At 37.7% G+C, this 21,668-nt stretch overlaps 1 protein-coding gene across 1 annotated transcript in view; it reads left to right on the forward strand.

Moving 5' to 3' along the window:
• The window catches only part of zgc:109889 (uncharacterized protein LOC553542 homolog), a 57,410-nt gene that overhangs the window by 11,780 nt on the left and 23,962 nt on the right, over window positions 1–21,668 (forward strand). Inside the window, exons 2-3 of the mRNA XM_051723020.1 lie at window positions 14,099–14,243; window positions 15,172–15,306. Of these exons, the coding sequence (XP_051578980.1) occupies window positions 14,111–14,243; window positions 15,172–15,306 (268 nt within the window). The 5' untranslated portion in view covers window positions 14,099–14,110. The remainder of the gene's footprint in view (window positions 1–14,098; window positions 14,244–15,171; window positions 15,307–21,668) is intronic.

Genomic DNA, 21,668 nt, shown 5'->3' on the forward strand with positions numbered 1-21,668 from the left:
GTTGCAGCCCTAGTCGCCATGGCAAAGGCCCTCCACATCTCCCACTCAAAACAGGGCACTGACATTCTCTTCTTTCATCTCAGACTTTAGGTTTGTCATCAGTTTCAACAACCATTAGTAAATGGATGAACCATAGCAGGGTTTCATTTCTGCAAACAAACGTAAACACATAGGAAAAGCAGAAACAAAAGCAAATAATTCTCCAAGCAATTAGGAATTGTTTCTTTCATTTTAGACACCAAGACTTTTCAGTCTTTGACTTAAATTTAAGATTGCGTTTAGTTTTATTCTCTAAATTTCAAATATAAGGATCAATTTCATATTAAAACAAAAATCCTTCACTTTAATACATGTTTTAATCACTTCTTTTGACTGAACCCCTGCACCTGAATTGAAGCTATTTCCTATATTTTCTCTAGCATCATCTAAGACATCATAAAAACATAAACATAAAACAACATAAAAACTTGAAGAGTTTAAAATTCTTCTGGAATTTTATCAAACACCATTTCCACAAAAAATGGATAAATTATCAAAAATATCATAGCAAAAACATCAATGCAACATATAATGACACTCTGGATCCCATAGACTAGACCAGACAGAACATTAGGGCTGGGCAATAGGACGATATTATCGGATATCGACGATGTCTTACAAAGATTGCGACACTCATTGACAGACTATGATCAACAATCATAGATCATCTACCCGCAACGGGCAGGTGACCTTTAAGATGTCTCGGAGTGACACGTGACAAAAAATGCTGTTAGTCACAAAGACATGCGCTTGAATAAACACTTTATTATATTTTTAAGAATCAGTGCTTGTGTCTGATTCGCTGTTTGTTCAGAGGCATGCAGCATGAGCCTGTCATGTGGAACAAGGGCATGTAAAGATTTTTCACTCTTTTTTTTCTCTGTTGTCATTTGTCCGAAAACTTTTTGCAAGAATAATGTCATCTATGAGAATGCTGCAAAATATCTCCGAACATCTCCGGAGGTGCTGTGAGTTTAGTTCGCTTTATTTCCACGGTTAGCATGCATTGTGAATGCTACTCTGCAGGTTCAGTAAAAAAAAAAAAAAAAAAATATATATCATATATATATATATATATATATATATATATATATATATATATATATATATACTGTGTATATATATATATATATATATATATATATATATATATATATACTGTGTATATATATATATATATATATATATATACACACACACACACACAGTACTGTGCAAAAGTCTTAGGCACATGTTTCACAGAAGCATTTGTCTTAAGATGGTTATTTATATCTTCAGCTTTAGTGTGTCAATAGGAAATATAAATGTCCCAAACATTACTTTTGCAAATAGAAAAGATTAGAATAGAAGAACAGGGAGCCCTGCAACAGATGTCATGGCACCCACAAAGCCCCCCACTGAACATTGTGTCAGTCTGAGATTACATAAAGAGACAGAAGCAATTGAGACAGCCTAAACAGAAGCTTGGATCATCCTATCTGCCAACAACCAAGAAAAACTGTGTCCAGGTGTACCTAGGAGAACTGGTGCTGTTTTAAAGCAAAGGTGGTCACACCGAATATTGATTTAGCTTTTTTATGTTTACTGGACTTTGTATGACATTAAGTGATAAATGAAAAGTTATTATGTCATTATTTTTGAAGACATCCTCACTATGCAACATTTTTCACAAGTGCCTAAAACTTTCACACAGTATAAAGTATATATGTGTGTGTGTATATATATATATATACAGGTGCATCTCAATAAATTAGAATGTCGTGGAAAAGTTCATTTATTTCAGTAATTCAACTCAAATTGTGAAACTCGTGTATTAAATAAATTCAATGCACACAGACTGAAGTAGTTTAAGTCTTTGGTTCTTTTAATTGTGATGATTTTGGCTCACATTTAACAAAAACCCACCAATTCACTATCTCAAAAAATTAGAATACATCATAAGACCAATAAAAAAAACATTTTTAGTGAATTGTTGGCCTTCTGGAAAGTATGTTCATTTACTGTATATGTACTCAATACTTGGTAGGGGCTCCTTTTGCTTTAATTACTGCCTCAATTTGGCGTGGCATGGAGGTGATCAGTTTGTGGCACTGCTGAGGTGGTATGGAAGCCCAGGTTTCTTTGACAGTGGCCTTTAGCTCATCTGCATTTTTTGGTTTCTTGTTTCTCATTTTCCTTCTTGACAATACCCCATAGATTCTCTATGGGGTTCAGGTCTGGTGAGTTTGCTGGCCAGTCAAGCACACCAACACCATGGTCATTTAACCAACTTTTGGTGCTTTTGGCAGTGTGGGCAGGTGCCAAATCCTGCTGGAAAATGAAATCAGCATCTTTAAAAAGCTGGTCAGCAGAAGGAAGCATGAAGTGCTCCAAAATTTCTTGGTAAACAGGTGCAGTGACTTTGGTTTTCAAAAACACAATGGACCAACACCAACAGATGACATTGCACCCCAAATCATCACAGACTGTGGAAACTTAACACTGGACTTCAAGCAACTTGGGCTATGAGCTTCTCCACCCTTCCTCCAGACTCTAGGACCTTGGTTTCCAAATGAAATACAAAACTTGCTCTCATCTGAAAAGAGGACTTTGGACCACTGGGCAACAGTCCAGTTCTTCTTCTCCTTAGCCCTCTGACGTTGTCTGTGGTTCAGGAGTGGCTTAACAAGAGGAATACAACAACTGTAGCCAAATTCCTTGACATGTCTGTGTCTTGATACCTTGACCCCAGCCTCAGTCCATTCCTTGTGAAGTTGTGAAGAAATTCTTGAATCGATTTTGCTTGACAATCATAAGGCTGCGGTTCTCTCGGTTGGTTGTGCATCTTTTTCTTCCACACTTTTTCCTTCCACTCAACTTTCTGTTAACATGCTTGGATACAGCACTCTGTGAACAGCCAGCTTCTTTGGCAATGAATGTTTGTGGCTTACCCTCCTTGTGAAGGGTGTCAATGATTGTCTTCTGGACAACTGTCAGATCAGCAGTCTTCCCCATGATTGTGTAGCCTAGTGAACCAAACTGAGAGACCATTTTGAAGGCTCAGGAAACCTTTGCAGGTGTTTTGAGTTGATTAGCTGATTGGCATGTCACCATATTCTAATTTTTTGAGATAGTGAATTGGTGGGTTTTTGTTAAATGTGAGCCAAAATCATCACAATTTAAAGAACCAAAGACTTAAACTACTTCAGTCTGTGTGCATTGAATTTATTTAATACATGAGTTTCACAATTTGAGTTGAAGTACTGAAATAAATGAACTTTTCCACGACATTCTAATTTATTGAGATGCACCTGTATATATATATATATATATATATATATATATATATATATATATATACATACAGTACTGTGTGAAAGTTTTAGGCAGTTGTGAGAAATGTTTTTTGTTTATGTGTTTCAATAAATGAATTAAAGTTTTAAAGCAAAATCAATAAAGCAAAAAAATTAACCGACCCTCGGCAGGGGGGTTGACGATATAATCCTATATTGCGATATTTTTAAGCCGATTATCAATAAAATAATTTGTACATATCGCCCAGCCCTACAGAACATAAAACACAATAAGCAACAACAACAGACACATGAATGTGAAATTTTCACATTTAAGGTTTGCTTGTCAGACTTTCCCAATTTAGTCCCAATTCCCAAACAATTCTGTTTAGATTTTTATTTACTGTAGATCAGTCTTTAAAAGCAAAACAAAAACTAAATAAACAAGCAATCTTAATCTTTAGTCACCTTAATCACTATTAACAATGGACATGAGTTCAATAAAAGCATAAGTAGAAGTAGTAAATCATTTTTAAATCTCAATTATTCATCAAACAAACATTCCAATGTTTGTTTATTTCTAACAGTCTTCTGAGTCAGGCACTCCTTTTCTACAACGGTTCTCAAAAGCCTACCCCCGAAACAAATCTATAAATAATAATCTTGTACACAGGGTATTATCCCATGATGGCACAGTGAAACAGAAGTTATGGTATTTAAGTTGTTTTAGTAATGTGGTTATTAAAATGCAGTCGGGTTGAGTGGAACTCACAATTTTTGGGCAGATTTCTGTAGACCTCCCTTTTAATGTTTCTGGCATAAAAGCATCCATCACTTCCTTTACCCATATCACACCTCCTGCCTTAGGTTGCCCCCTGCTTGGCCAAAAGAGAGTCTTACCTGTCATTGGATTATTACCTCATACCCTGGTCTGGTTACCGCTTAGTCCTATTTTGCAATCCTTAATAATTTGATATTAGTAAACAGATATTCTCTTTTGTTTCAGCAAGTATCACTTGAGAATCGTCACAGCCAATAGGACCCTTATCTGATGACCAGCCAAGACTTAGTGGTTCAGAATAATTAGTGTTATGTCTCTAAATATCAACTTTTGCGTAGAGCAACAGAACACCATGTTTGGACATTTCTAGAATGATCTGTACTGGTCACCTATCAGATCCTTGTAAGAGATTATGTCAATTTATTTGCAAATGACTATAAATACTGTTGTTCCTGTAATCTCAAATCATGTGTATAACTGTACTATTTCCAAAGTAACTGTGTGTAACAGCGACACCAGCGTATAAAGTTTCAGAGGGAGGCAGTGTCTCTTACGCCTCCCTTGAGGGCATTGCGATCTCATTGAGCTCCTAAAGAGTGACATGAATGTGATCCGAGAATGAAGAGTACAGGCAAAATGTCATGTGAGGGGAGTCACTTGATCGGCCATACCGATACCGATCATTTCGCCTTTTATCACGATCTCTGTCATAACTGGCTATATGCAATCTTCCTGCACAGTCACTATTAATTGAATTTTCCACTTCTAATATCACTTTGCCTAATTTTTGCTGACAAAAACAGTTTAAAAAGCTTTTTTTTTTCCTTTAAATTTTGTTAAATAGGCTAACAAAATATTCTCTATATTAAGATTAAAAAAATTAAGCTTGGTGTCAAACTGAAGACAAACTGATAAACTGATAATGACATTTTTAGTTATTTATTCATTGTCTTTATTTCATTTAATTATTATTATTCCTTATTTTATTTCTATTTTATTTTTGCATAAAATTTAATACATTATATTATAGTATTGTTTAATATTAATATTGTTTAAAGAATTATTATATTTATATATTCCTTCCCTGACTTTTTATTTAGATGGATGATTGTATTAATAGTTCATTTTTCACTTGTTGCTGCTTGAACTTCAATGAGAGGAACACGTGGTCTCTCATGAGAGCGAGAGATGAAAGGAAAGCAGAGAAAGAGGCGCATGTTTCTGGACTCTACAGGTGCTACTCGTTGATGTTGTTTAATCGAGATATTTAATAAAGTTGTTTTGAATTACACCACATCTTGTAACTCGCATTATTACTGAGATGCCTATATCCGGCGGAGACTGAGAAGTTGCAGCCATGAACGATAATAAGGACCGTTTGCAGCTCGTGCTATTTTCCCTTTGCCTTGTTGCATGTGAAACACCACATTAACAGTACAGTACACAAAGTTTTCATATTCGCCATACCTCTCCCACTGCATCGTTCTTAACTGCTGAATTAAGTTTGTTGTCTTACAACACTATGCCAGTATTCCCCAAACTCTATGATACCATGATGCTGAAGTCTTAAAGGAGCCACGCATCTTTTGCGGCATGAGCGATCAGTTTATGCGTTCGGCCAAATTATTGATCACCGATCGAGTCATAGGACATGAAAATCGTCCAAGACCAATCGGTGGGTGAGCGATTGGAGCATCCCTAGAGGGGAGACATTGCCTCAATTTTGCTCTGATTCGTTCAATACAATGTCAACCAGTCAATCAATACAATGGCGCCCACCTGGCAATGGCGAGTCTCTGCAGATCACTATGAATGGGACGAGCTGATGGAAGGGGAGAGATATTTACAGAGTAACCGATTCGGACAACTCCACTTTTGGACATGTCCAAATTTTAAATGAACTTGAAATGACTTAAAACATTGGTGTGTCAGTGAGCCGGTTTTTAGTGAGCACTCGCTCTCAAAGATACAGCTCTGTGCCATCAGGCCATCATTACAGAGAAGTAGATGACTGATCCAAAACTAAGGTGACTATAAAAATAAGCAAACAAACAAAAGATACATAAAACATGCCTGTTGCTGTATTATTGTAGGTATTATTTTTGAGACAAAGTAAAAAATAATTATAATAAAACACAAAAAAAAAGTATTTTACTTAAATAGTTTAATATGAACATTAGGAACATAATACATTTTTTAGTATGCTTATAAACTTGGATTGTTTTAACCTGAAATCTAAGCAAACATCAAATTTAACTGAAATATGAAAAAAACTGAAGAAAAAAAAGATCACCACCTGCCACTGGTATGAAGTCAGTTCCCCTGAAGTGCCACAGCTTAGTAACCACATGTGTAGTTCATTACATAATAACTATGGCATGTTCAGGGCCGTATTAATGCACGGTCCTGCGACTGGCAGGGCCCAGCGAAACAGTAAGCCCTGGGGCCCCAGAGAATCTTAATGCGGCCCTGGGCATGTTCCACTATATTCTACAATTTCTATTATTAAAAACCTAATATTCTTTTTATATTAAGTTTTGTTTACTGTTAGTTCATATTTAGTAATGTTGTTAATTAATGTTAACAAATACAATCTTATTGTAAAGTGTTACCTTGTTACCTAATGCAATGTCATCCATACATTATGGGTCTATTAAATGACCAGATGCATTAAGGGGTGAACTGTATATTTTGGGGACATTCTCTCTGCTCCATTTTTTTCCTCTTCTCTCTGTCTTTCTCCATTTTTTGCTTTCTCTTTCTGTTTCCCTTTCAGTAATTCAATCCTTTCTCAGAAACGGTCTCCTTAGTATTGTAGCCATGACAACAACACCATGGCCCCTCCTGGCAAGGTGGAACACTTGTTAGGTCTCTCTCTCTCACTCTCTCTCTTTCTCACATATTCTCACCATCACGTATTGTATTCTGACAGTTTGTGTTTTAGGGTTCAAGACAGTTGTTTCATAAAGACAACAAATGAGAAGAATCATGAATACCTGCCTGTAATCATATGAAAAATGTCTATAGTAAAAGGGGTCATGAAATGCTATTTTTTCATAATTGTATTATCTTCCCTGCGGTCCACTGATAATGTTAGTAAAGTTTTTTGCAACAAAACAGTCATAATTTTGTAATATGTGGTAATTTTCCATCCTGTCTCTGGCCCTCTGTCTGAAACACTCAGTTTTGGCCACAGCATTTCCTTAAAACTTCAACGTAAAGGCCCACTGTTATGATTGGCTAACATCATGCAGGCCCTCAAATACAGCCATATTTTAAACTCAGTCAGAAAAGAATGAACAAACTCCACAACATTATGAAACTAAATCTCAGGGTTTAGCTACACATAACGTTCATTCAACACATAGCATCCAAATATATTAAACTATTCATCTCAAGCACAACTGTTAACACTCAGCACCATTAACTATCAAACAGTCATGCCATTTGAAATATTTACGAATAGAACTGTTTACTTACTGTTTTGCGATCGGGTCCAAGTGTTTTAACTGCTCCATCCTTCAATAACAGTTCCTTTGCCAAGCTTGAATCATATTATGACTGGTTCTCAAACAGTCCACGCTGATATGAGCTGAATAAAATGCACATACTGCACAACCCTTTCCACTTTAATTTTGCTTATTAAAATGCTGGGGTGCCAGACAGGAATTCTGTTGTTTGTATTAAGTTTTAGTTTGTCCATAGTTACATCAATTAATGGAAAACATACAAAGGTTGCATGCATGAAATACCATCAATATTGTCCATTAAATATCAACAATATACATATATATATAAATTCAACAAAGACTCAGGGAAGTTCAATCATTCTGTATATTTACAAACTTAAAGTGTCCACAAATCCAAATATAAGTTGCATGGAAAAATCAGTTCACTTCAATAGTCAAATTCAACACAAAAAAATATATAATTAGATTATTAGATTAGAAATGTGCATGCCCCATTTCCACAACAATTGGCTGTAGAGAATTTGGATATTCCTCTCTTCATGCTGTACACACTGACAGAATGAACTGGAGGAGTCTTCAGGAGGAGCTCGGTTCCCAAACTCACACTGCTGCCATCTTTGCTCTGTCTCACGTCACCAAAGTAAAGGTATTTTTGGGGTTGGGCTTAGAAAGTTGCCATCTTTGATTTGGTAACAAAAGTGCATGAATGTCTGGTTTATGGAGACTGAAAACACTTGAACTGTGAATGATTAGGCCATATTGACTGGATTATGTGTTTATAGTTATCCGGATAATGTTATTGTAATCAGGATGATGAATAAATGTCACAGTGGCTGTTTACATGTCCGTGGAGTATTTGTTGTATTAAAGTTTATTTTAGAATAATATTATGAGATGACATTGTCACAATACATAGTCCATCCAAAGCATGGTGAAATGATGCACACACACAGGCGCACTGAGGCGTACATTGCTGTAAACACATCAAAACGGTCAAAGACTTCCATCTAGCGCATTTTTACATTCACCAACATTAAACAATAAAAATGGCGCACATGGTCGAAAGAATAGCTTTTTGAGCAGTTTGTGCTCAAAACAGCAAGAGGCAGAGCAGCTGAATGAAAGAGAATGGCTTATCCTCTATAGAGTTGTAACTTGACACTGCGTCTTTTAAAGGCTGTGAGATACGTGACAATGATCAAAGACGTCTGTCTGTTGCATGTTTATATACAAAAATAATTCAAAATATCCAGATGGGTCCCCTTTGGTGTACAGGAATAGTTAGCCACACTAGGCCTGTCTGCCCCGCTCTCTCGAACTGAGCTCCAGTGGGCGGGGCCAATGGTGTGATGATGCAAGTTGTGGGATGTGTAAATACTAATGAGCAAAGTCTCATGATGTCACAAACAGATTTCAAAACGAGATGTTTCAGCAGGGTGGTAACTGTATATGCTCTCTTTAGACTGTGTGGAAGTTTTGAGTTCTGAAATTTACAGCATGGTTTTATTGTACAGTCACCTCTTATTTGTCCAAATATCAAGGAAAATTTGATTCTCCATTTCATGACCCCTTTAATGCTTTTTTGTTACACTTAGACAGAGACCTACCTTCTAAGACAGCAATTTTGGGCATCATAGGTGGGTTCTGAGTCTGTAGCATTTTTAGGCTACAGTATATTGCCAGTCTGCGGAGTGGCAGAGCAGATCACTCGGCTTTTCTGCTTTATTCATGAGCAGACAGAGAGAGAAAGCACTCAGAGAGAACACATGGAAAGGGAGTGTGAATATTTCATTGCAGTGTGAGCTGTTTTTGAACTGGTGTATAATTGTTACGATGGGGTGTGTGAGAGAGACAGATGAAGCCAGCAGTTGTTACCTTGATGACAGACTGGAAAGTGATAGACTAATAGCAATATGGACAGGCAAATAAAGTGACCTGGTTTACTTGGTCATTTATTCCTTGTGTCATTTTTAAAAAATATATATTTTTAATTATCAGCCATTAATTAAATATTGGCAAAGGAATTAAACATTTCTGTAGTGGTTCACCACTACACACACACACTAGGTACTGATAAAATCAAACATCGGTATATTGTGATGATATTCTCAATATTGTATAAATACTTAAGATTCCTGTATCAATATTTTTAGTAATCTATTTGTGTATTCATATCATGACCGTCATTTCAGTAATAAAGAAGCAGGTTGTCTAAAAAAGCTCAAAATGTTAGCGCGGCATTTCTCAGTGCAGTCAGAGCTGCTTATGAGATATGAGAGCAATTTAAACAGATTCACTAATTTTTCTCACGAGTCTCGAGTCTTTTTAATACATTTGGTGCAGTTTAAATTGCAATCCAATGATGATATTGTGATGTATCTCTGAAACTTGGCATATTTTTTCACAATACGTATTGTATCTTAAGGTGGTTGAGGATGCCCAGCCCTAACACACACACAATTGTTTGATTAGTTCAATAGATTTTCTTACATTTATTGTCTGCAAGGTTTTCCATAATAATTTAGCCTGCAATAAACACTAGACAACAGGAACACACACACACAATGTCTGATGTCCTACTAGGCTGTAACAGCACTCTATTTCATGTCTTATTAGCATCAAACTAGTCAATTTTAGTTGCCAGGCGATGCCATCTGTGTGCTCAGGTCACTTAACTATTTCATCTGCACTCCTGTGTGTGCGGCATTCCAGTGAGTGTCTTTATTAATATCCGTCTGTGGACAGTGGTGGTCTGTAAACAGAAGCAGATCAGAGTTGGTCTGGCTTCAGAAAGAAAGGCCCAGTTCTGTCAGAAATTGTGGAATGAAATGCAGACAAACCATTATTAGGCACAAAACACTTATGGCATGCTAGTTTAGCAGAAAAGACATCATATAATCATGAGTTATAGAACTGGTTGTTTTTTTTTTTTATAAACCATCTTTAATTGTTTTTTAATTTTTAGATATACACACTGTAGTGTCAAACTATAAACTAGCAGGGTTGTGTCGATACAATCATATATTGATATTTCACAATACTTTTTCTCACAATATTGTATTGATACTTTAGATCCATGTTTTGATATTTATATTCCACTATTTGTGCATTCATATAATGTCCAGCATTTTAATAAAGAAGAATCAGGTCATCGAAATAAGTGCAAACTCAGAGCGGCGTTCCTCAGTGCAGTCAGAGACGCTTCTATAAGTCAAGTCATTTTTATTTGTATAGAGCTGAACACATACTGTTTCAAATCAGCTTTACAGAAAATTATGCTATAACAGAAAATGAAGCTGTAATGTCTTGCAGTCATCTTTGTGATAAAAACGTGATTGTAAATTGTGCCTTTGAAAAAATAAGTAAATAATATTTGTATTTAGACCCACAGTGAGCAAGCCAAAAGTGACTGTGGCAAGGAACACAAAACTCCATAAAATGTTGGTTAATGAAGAAAAATAACCTTGAGGAAAATAATAATTGGAAATGTGATTTTCAAAGGACAGATTGCTATCAAATATTACACCTAATTTCTTTGCTGTAGAATGACGTAACAGTACATTTTCAAGAGTCAAATTATATATTAGGTTTTTGGTCCAATAATTAGTACCTCTGTTTTGTCAGAATTGAGTAGAAGGAAATTTCTAGCCATCCAATCTTTGATATCATTGATACACTCTGCTAACTTGGAGAATTGTGAAATTTCGTCAGGTTTCGAAGAAATATAAAGTTGGGTATTGTCGGCATAAGAGTGAAAAGTAATTCCCTGGTTCCTGAAAATGTCCCCAGGGGAAGCATATATAAGGAGTAAAGCAGAGGCCCTAAAACTGATCCCTGTGGCACTCCATACTTAACGAGGAGCAAGAGAGACTTAAACTGAGCCCGTTTTAAGCACCGAGATCTTTTCACTGTTTTGAGAGTAAAAGTTAGGTTTCCATGTAATGTGTCCAAAGACGAGATCCACGCAATCCATTTGTCACGTGTCTCTTAATATCCTTTCTGTTCTTTACAGTCAGTTGTTATAAACATTTAATTCTAATTACACCTAGCAGGGATGCTGGAAAAAACCATTCGACTTCTCTCCTTAAAGAGGACCTTAAAGAGACCATGTTAGTTTTTAGCACAGGTTATATGCTATGTTACATGTTATGCTATATATCAATGCTATAAATGCTTGTAAATATAAGCATTATATATATATATATATATATATATATACACACACACACACACACATACATACAGTTGTGCTCAAAAGTTTGCATACCCTGGCAGAAATTGTGGAATTTTGGCATTGATTTTGAAAATATGACTGATCATGCAAAAACCTTTTATTTAAGGATAGTGATCATATGAAGCCATTTATTATCACATAGTTGTTTGGCTCCTTTTTAAATCATAATGGAAACAGAAATCACCCAAATGGCCCTGATCAAAAGTTTACATACCCTTGAATGTTTGGCCTTGTTACAGACACACAATGTGACACACACAGGTTTAAATGGCAATTAAAGGTTAACTTCCCTCACCTGTGGCTTTTTAAATTGCAATTAGTGTCTGTGTATAAATAGTCAATGAGTTTGTTAGCTCTCACATGATTGCATTGAGCAGGCTAGATACTGAGCCATGGGGAGCAGAAAAGAACTGTCAAAAGACTTGTGTAACAAGGTAATGGAACTTTATAAAGATGGAAAAGGGTATAAAAAATATCAAAGCCTTGAAAATGCCAGCCAGTACTGTTCAATCACTTAAGTGAAAAATTCGGGGATCTCTTGATACCAAGCCAAGGTCAGGTAGACCAAGAAAGATTTCAGCCACAACTGCCAGAATTGTTCAGGATACAAAGGAAAAACCCACAGGTAACCTCAGGAGAAATACAGGCTGATCTGGAAAAAGACGGTGTGGTTTTTTTAAGGAGCACAATACTTGTTGACCCCTCTCCAAACATAGCGCTTATGGTTGTGGCCATAAAGCTCTATTTTGGTCTTGTCACTTCAAATTACAGTGTGCCAGAAGCTGTGAGGTGTGTCAAGGTGTTGTCGGGCATATTGTAACAGGGCTTTTTTGTGGCAGTGGCTGCAGTAAAGGCTTCTTTCTGGCAACTCGACCATGCAGCTCATTTTTGTTCAAGTATCGTCGTTTGTGCTCCTTGAAACAACCACACTGTCTTTTTCCAGAGCAGCCTGTTTCTCCTGAGGTTACCCGTGGGTTTTTCTTTGTATCCCGAACAATTCTTCTGGCAGTTGTGGCTGAAATCTTTCTTGGTCTACCTGACCTTGGCTTGGTATCAAGAGATCCCCGAATTTTCCACTTAAGTGATTGAACAGTACTGGCTGGCATTTTCAAGGCTTTGGATATATTTTTATATCCTTTTCCATCTTTATAAAGTTCCATTACCTTGTTACGCAGGTCTTTTGACAGTCCTTTTCTGCTCCCCATGGCTCAGTATCTAGCCTGCTCAATGCATCCACGTGAGAGCTAACAAACTCATTGACTATTTATACACAGACACTAATTGCAATTTAAAAAGCCACAGGTGAGGGAAATTAACCTTTAATTGCCATTTAAACCTGTGTGTGTGTTACCTTGTGTGTCTTTAACAAGGCCAAACATTCAAGGGTATGTAAACTTTTGATGAGGGCCGTTTGGGTGATTTCTGTTACCATTATGATTTAAAAAGGAGCCATACAACTATGTGATGATAAATGGCTTCATATGATCACTATCCTTAAATAAAAGACAGTTGTTGTTTTTTTTTTTTTGCATGATCAGTCATATTTTCAAAATCAATGCCAAAATTTCTGCCAGGGTATGCAAACTTTTGAGCACAACTGTATACTGTATCTGCAGTAAAATATATATTCAATACGTGGAATTTTTATATTTTTAAAAATGTGACCAAAACTATGTAAAATTGATAGAATTTGTAACATTTATATTTCTGTAATCTACCAAGTTAGATGGTCCCCTGTTTAATTAATAATAGCATTATCTGAAAGAGAATATATTTCATACAATATGTAAGCAAAATGGACATTATATCTGAAATATACCCAAATTAATTGATGTGAATGCTTGTGAACCGGAATCTAATCGAATCATTATATCGTGATTGTATTGTGATATATCGAATTGTGACATACGTATTGTGATGTATCACGATATATCGAATCATGACATGTATCACAATGTGTATCATGAGGTGGCTGGCGATACCCAGCTTTTTCAAGAGTTCCTTTCATTTGTTCCCTGAAAAAGTTCAAAAAGTTAAGTCAAGTTTATTGTACACTGTATACATGCAAACCCTGGAACAAAATGTGGATCTGCAAAAGCAACTTACAGACACACTGAACAGTACGGTTACTCCACTGTAAATAAATACAAAAACAATGTTTTGTCACAAACAAAGTTTACATCACAATAAGTAGCTGGTTCCATATCAGTGAACTTTTAGTGGACTTTTCTGTCTTTAATTTTACAGTGTGTTCTCATTCAAAGAGCGCTAAGAAATTAGACTTTTTCTCTCTCTCTCTCAGCTGTAGTTAGTCATGCCACTGGTGAAGAGGAGTATTGAGCCCAAGCACCTGTGCAGAGGAGCTCTGCCTGATGGAGTGCCCAGTGAGCTGGAGTGCGTCACCAACAGCACCCTGGCGGCCATCATCAAACAGCTGGGCAGCCTGAGTCAGTGACACTCTCTTTCTTTTCTCTCTTCTTTTATTGAATTGCTTGTTCCGTTATGTATTTATCTGCACACTCAGCTAAAAAGACAGAAATGGTATATAGTTTGCATTTGTTGTGTTTTTGATGTTGTTAGTGTTCCCCATCATTGGAAGCTGGTGCATATTTTTGGATAATGAATTAAACATCTTTACTTTGCATTATTCTTAAGAACACCCCTTCCCAGTGATAAAAACCACAGTAATGCATGGGCTTTGGTGACTTGTTGCTTTAATATACACACACTTGTGACTGCACATCATTTGAATTCTACATATTAAGTTACGCTTTGAGCATACAAAATCATTTCTGACACTGCAGTTTACAGGATAGAATGTCAAGCTCAAGGGCTTCTGTTTTTAATAATCACAAATAAAATGATATTCAAATGATAAAATATACCATCTACTCACTTTTCTACAACAATAAAAACATGCCACTTTCAAATATCACTTTTTTTTGTATTGAGCCAAGAAGTCAGTGTGTTCTCGTCATACGAATTTGCAGGTGAGAGTTCAACAAACTTGAACTTTGGTGCTCAGTGGAGTGAAGAGAGCATGAAGTGTAGTATGACCACGGCTTTAATGTGGAAAGTTGTGACATTGCTGCGCAACAGCAAGCAACTTATCTCCGCTTTGCATTGTACCTAACAAAAAAAAAAAAACTGTTCTTGCTTGACTTAGTTGTGAAGCGCCCCACTCTGTATTTTCGCATTACTCTGTTTCTTGTTCGTTATGAATGGTATAACATTATAAATGGTATAAACATTAAAAATGATACAGCAAAAACTTTGCTGGTTGACACATTTCTACTATGGCATGGTACTGTATACATCATAACACCTAACCCTACAGCAGGGTAATCTCTGTTTCTCTCACTGTCGGTCTTACAGGTCGTCATGCAGAGGACATCTTCGGGGAGCTGTTTAATGAAGCTAACAGTTTCTACCTGCGTATGAATAACCTGCAGGAGAGAGTGGACTTGCTGGCTATCAAAGTCACCCAGCTGGACTCCACCGTGGAAGAGGGTAACAACAATCATTACGCTTAATCTCTAGATCATCTTCAGATCTTATCAGGCTTTTAGCTGTTGCAGGTAGCAGCTGGAGAGAGTTTGAGAAAGGGAAAGAGAGGGTTTGCCTTTGAGTGCTGTCCTGTGTTATGGTCTTCTTTAAGCCTGTAGTTAGAGGGGTGACCACTGATCTATAATATAGAACTGGACTGCTGATGACGTCATAACATTGAGGGCACTGTGACACCATTTTGCTATGCCCAAACATTCCATTGTGCCTGTTGACTTTAATAGGAAAACATATAATTTCAAAGAGTATACTCAAAGTCTTTCTCAGTCCACTGTCAGCCATCTTTGGAATGCTCTCGGGAGGCTATTTCCAGTCATGCCAGTGCAGCTCCTATCTACTTGAATGGGGGAACACCAAAAACAACCTCAAAAACAGTTGGTCAAGATGACGATCAAAGAGCATATTTTAAATCAGCAGTAAAATCTGAAAAAACTGGTATCATAAATTGTGCTTCTTTACCTCATTTATGCTAAAAAAACGCAATTTTCCTGGCTTGTATAGCTAATGCGCATGCACGTTCTTGAGTTGATTGACAGGCGATGTCTATCTAAAAGGTGATTTTATCTGTAAGGCAGGACTTCCTTTCCACATCCGTTGACTGTTGGGCACTAGAGCTTCTTGGTTGGGCATTCCAATTTCTCCCATTCATTTGAATAGAAGTGGCCCATCTCTGCTAAATAGACTCTGGTATACTTCAGTCATTCAACCACCACTTATACAGTTGTGCTCAAAAGTTTGCCATGGGGAGCAGAAAAGAACTGTCAAAAGACCTGCGTAACAAGGTAATGGAACTTTATAAAGATGGAAAAGGATATAAAAATATATCCAAAGCCTTGAAAATGCCAGTCAGTACTGTTTAATCACTTATTAAGAAGTCAGGTAGACCAAGAAAGATTTCAGCCACAACTGCCAGAAGAATTGTTCGTGATACAAAGAAAAACCCACAGGTAACTTCAGGAGAAATACAGGCTGCTCTGGAAAAAGATGGTGTGGTTGTTTCAAGGAGCACAATACGACGATACTTGAACAAAAGTGAGCTGCATGGTCGAGTTGCCAGAAAGAAGCCTTTACTGCACCACTCCCACAAAAAAGCCCTGTTACAATATGCCCGACAACACCTTGACACGCCTCACAGCTTCTGGCACACTGTAATTTGAAGTGACGAGACCAAAATAGAGCTTTATGGCCACAACCATAAGCGCTATGTTTGGAGAGGGGTCAACAAGGCCTATAGTGAAAAGAATACCATCCCCACTGTGAAGCATGGTGGTGGCTCACTGATGATTTGGGGGTGTGTGTGAGCTCTAAAGGCACTGGGAATCTTGTGAAAATTGATGGCAAGATGAATGCAGCATGTTATCAGAAAATACTGGCAGACAATTTGCATTCTTCTGCACGAAAGCTGCACATGGGATGCTCTTGGACTTTCCAGCATGACAATGACCCTATGCACAAGGCCAAGTTGACCCTCCAGTGGTTACAGCAGAAAAAGGTGAAGGTTCTGGAGTGGCCATCGCAGTCTCCTGACCTTAATATCATCGAGCCACTCTGGGGAGATCTCAAACATGCGGTTCATGCAAGATGACCAAAGACTTTGCATGACCTGGAGGCATTTTGCCCAGATGAATAGGCAGCTATACCACCTGCAAGAATTTGGGGCCTCATAGACAACTATTACAAAAGACTGCACGCTGTCATTGATGCTAAAGGGGGCAATACACAGTATTAAGAACTAAGGGTATGCAGACTTTTGAACAGGGGTCATTTCATTTTTTCTTTGTTGCCATGTTTTGTTTTATGATTGTGCCATTCTGTTATAACCTACAGTTGAATATGAATCCCATAAGAAATAAAAGAAATGTGTTTTGCCTGCTCACTCATGTTTTCTTTAAAAATGGCACATATATTACCAACTCTCTAAGGGTATGCAAACTTTTAAGCACAACTGTATATCTGAAATCTGCCTGCAAAGCCTTACAACACAAACATCCTACGCATGTAATTATTTTTTTTAGAGCTTGAATATTTTCCCGAAAGCCTGAGCAAGTATATCTATATCATAAATTAGCTCTTACTAACTACAGTGGCGAACAGATCAAGCTGAATGTAAACAAGTTTACTAAAACTGATGTAAGATACAGACATTTTCAGACAAATGTATTGCAAATATCAAAGTGTTTTTTGTGAGTTATTTTGCATAAATTGTTTAATTTAAAAGTGCCTTTTCTCACGGTGACTTGAGCACACATTCTCGCTTGCACTCTCTCTCTTTACATACACAGAATGTATGGCATGTCAGTATGAAAACATGCATTTTAGACGATTTAGAAATCCCAGTCTGACTTATTCAAAGGTCAGAAAAAGAAGCTGTTCGGGAAAAACGATGCGTTGTCACCCTATAACAAGCAGGTATTGCGGCTTTTCATAATTGCATTCCAACTGCATGACAGTTTTGCCACATCCCTTGGTGAACGTTGTGTTGCACTGATAAGCTACACACTGAGGCAGATGGATGCTCTGACACAGTGGCGGACTGGCCATTGGGAGAACCAGGACTTTTCCTGGTGGGCCGGCTGCGAAATGGGGCCGCTGCATTATGCAGAGCGATTTGCAGAAAAGGACAGTTTTTATGTAAAATCCCAGGCCGAATTTTCTTCCCAGTCCACCCCTGCTCTGGCATTACGATCAGTGTGTATCTTCTCCCTATCAATGAATATTTTCCATAACAAGCAGTTAAAAAAATCAATCACAATTGTCATTATAGGCGGCGAATTGTCGACAGTTGTATACTGATGTCAGAGATGGTGAAACAGCTGCGGTATTGGCTATCAGTCGTTGAGGCTCTATGGCAGTTGGGGAACACCAATATGGCCACTCGAACACTTCCGGTGCCTTCACCTCTGGCTGGCAGTTTACCATTGCGTTAGCAATCCAATATTATATAAATATCACTGGGGTGACCCAGCTTTTTCTGTGTGCTGTGAAAGATAGAGAGAGAGAGACGTCAAACTGTATCAGTTTACTCCTCCCTCCACTCTCTTTTCCTTTTTTTTTTTTTTTTTTTTGCTTTTCTCTCTGTGGTATACAAAAACATAGTGTCTAACCCTCTTTCTTGTCTCAATATATGAAATAGATGGGAGAGGTCTTTGATGAAGAATTGTTTTTATCCATAAACATTCTGTCCATGATATATGTATAATCAAGATTTGGGCCATATTACATGTTCAGCATCAAGTGACTAAAGTATACAGAATATCAAAGATGCAGACTAACACCGGCAAGTTTCATTACAATTAACATGATGTTATTTAATAAACAAATCCAAATGAGGCACAAGCACACCAGTAAAATATTAATAAATCAATAGCAGCTTCGAATGCATTTTTTTTTTTTTTTTTTTTTTTTTTGTTAACTAAGTGCAGAGTGCAGCATTTGGTTCCAGAAGACACAGGGACTGCATCTAAAACCATTGACTGATACAGAGCTCATATCTCCATCTCTGTGAGTTACCGAAACCCCTCATGAAAAACACGAGATGTGTGTGCAGTGAGAGCTGCTCTTGAATTGTATTATGTGACAGATCAGTCAATTTGATTATAGAATGTGGATGTCACCCTAGTTTTTAAACCAAACTATTTGTGAACGTAACCCTATTTAGGAATCTAAGGGTGTTTTCACACTTGGCCAAAGAACCAACCAATTCAATTCAATTCAGTTTATTTTATATAGCACATTTAAAAACAAATTTGTTCATCACCACACCTAACATAAATTCAACAGGAAAGACTGTATATTAAAAAAGACAGTGTATGTGCGTATAACTCCAGTTTAAGATTCCCTAGATTCAAAAGCAAGAGAAAAGAGAGAAGTTTTCAACAGACTTGAAGACCTCAACAGATTGGTCCAAACAAATATGAAGAGGAAGATTATTCCATAGTTTAGGGGCAACTACTGAAAAAGCTTGATCCCCCTTAGATTTTAGCTCGGACCGAGGGACAGCCAACAGCACTTGGTTTGTAGATCTAATATACTGAGACGGATTGTGTAGTGCTTTAAAAACTAGTAATAAAATCTTAAAATCAATTCTGTAGCGCACCGGAAGCCAGTGAAGAGAGGAGTAATAGCACAGGAGTAATATGCTCCTTTTTTTTTAGTGCCAGTCAGTAGCCTGGATGCAGCATTCTGCATGAGTTGCAGATGGGACAGTTGCCGCTGACAGACCCCTGCGTAGAGAGAGTTACAATAGTCTAGTCTTGAGATAATTGAAAAAAAACTAGCCACTAAGATGCCAGAGGAACCGATGCTGTCCGCCGAAGAAGGGGAGGAACAGTTCCGTCCGCCAGGGGCTGAAGGACTCACTGCCGTCCGCCAGGGTAGGAGCGAGCTGGCATCCATCAAAAGGTGGAGGAATGGTTGAGAACAGGGCGACAGCGCGTCCAGGAGCCGGCAAGCAAGTTCTCTCTCTCCCCTATCTCTCTCTCTCTCTGTGTGTCTCCGCTTGCCCTTTCCCTCTCCCCACGCCAGCAAACAATGCTTCGAAAATTTGTACCGTTGACACATTTCTGCTGGTATATTGCCCACCCCTACGCCACTATGAGCTAAACCCCAGAACAGCACACAAATTCTGACCAATGAGGGGACAATTTGCTCACGTGACTTTAACACACTTTTGGGCTGATTTGACATTGCGAACCAAACCAAGAAGAAAGTGGAACAAGGTAACATTTTTAGCCCGTTTCTGAACAAATCAATCAAACTACAGGTCTGAAAGCATCCTGCCTGGTGTGTATGTAGCCAGGATATGTTAATCTATTTAAAAGATTGAGCCCAGCTGCAATCAATAACTGGGGAGTCGATAAAGAGTGTTTAACATGCACCAGCTCCCTCATGAACCCTCACTGAGGGCGAAGAAACATCGACATTTCTTTTAAAGTCCAAGTGTTCCATTATCACCTGGTTATCAGAGTGAATGATGACCTCTCAACCACACCTGTGCTGAGAGCAAGGCTTGCTGGAAATGCACAGCGTGTGGTTTCTGTGCTGCATGTGCATGTTTATAGCTCTCTAATGTGTGTGACTGTCTGACCTGATAGTGATCTAGAGTTTTATCTGCACAGCGAGAGTAGGTGGTTGGGGAGGAGGAAACAGGACAGAAAATTAGATGGTCTCTGAATATTAATACATCTCACAAAAAAAAGGGCAGAGGATAATGGGGTTTGCTGGCATTCATGGCTGGGTCTGATCCAAAAGTCACCCCATCCCCCCTCCTAGCGTCCATTCTAATTATTAATTTATAATCAGCTTTAAAACTTAAAACTGAGCTTCTTTTTGTCTCAAACGCACTACATACACAAAGGCCTGTGGTCAATATGTGCATAGAACCATGTATCAGAGGGAACTGTCTCCGTAGATAACAATATGGCTCAGTTGTCTCTCTGAGCAGCCATTTTGGGATCAATAACATCACCCTAATTGCAGGTAAATGTGACACAAATTGCTTCTGAATGAAAGGGTATTATTTTGAGAACAAGAATAAATATCCACCATCGACAGCTCTGACAGAGAAAGCGTAGTCCTGGACTTTTTAACTAAGCTTTTTAATGGTGACTGTCATTTAAAACATGAATTTGTCTTTGTTGGTGTCCTGAAAGCTGCACCATTGTTGTTTTTGAGAGAATGTATGGTATAGATATTTGAACAAATGGACAAATTAAAAAAGCTGTATTGTTCCATTAGAACAGAAATGCATTTTGGGTGTTTGTTCATACTAAATTTTTGAAAACCAGAACTACCACCTCCTTTTATAAGCTGTCCCAGGTTTGACCTGATATACCCCATTTCTGCCTTCAGATCAGCCAGTACGCTCAGCCTTACGTTAGTAATGCTCAATAAAACAGTACAGTGGCCCCAGCGGTGCAGTCAGTGCTTTAATATTGTGTATGTTCTCCAGTGGCATACATACAGTTGAAGTCAGAAGTTTACATACACTTAGGTTGAAGTCATTAAAACTCATTTAACCACTCCACAGATTTAATATTAGCACACTATAGTTTTGGCAAGTCGTTTAGGACTTCTGCTTTGTGCATGAAACAAGTAACTTCCAAAAATTTAGACAAATTGTTTCACTTTTAATTGACTATAGCACAATTCCAGTGTGTTCCAATTCCAGAATTTGTCTGATTATGTAAACTTCTGACTTCAACTGTAATTAGAGAGTGATTGTGAGGCAGTCAGTCATTCTTTACATCAAAACAAACTTCTCCCCCTCAAAGTCAAACAGGCACAAGACAGGCCTAATGAAGGAGACC

Source organism: Myxocyprinus asiaticus, chromosome 2, assembly GCF_019703515.2.
Source record: "Myxocyprinus asiaticus isolate MX2 ecotype Aquarium Trade chromosome 2, UBuf_Myxa_2, whole genome shotgun sequence".
Classification (NCBI taxonomy): Eukaryota; Metazoa; Chordata; class Actinopteri; order Cypriniformes; family Catostomidae; genus Myxocyprinus; species Myxocyprinus asiaticus.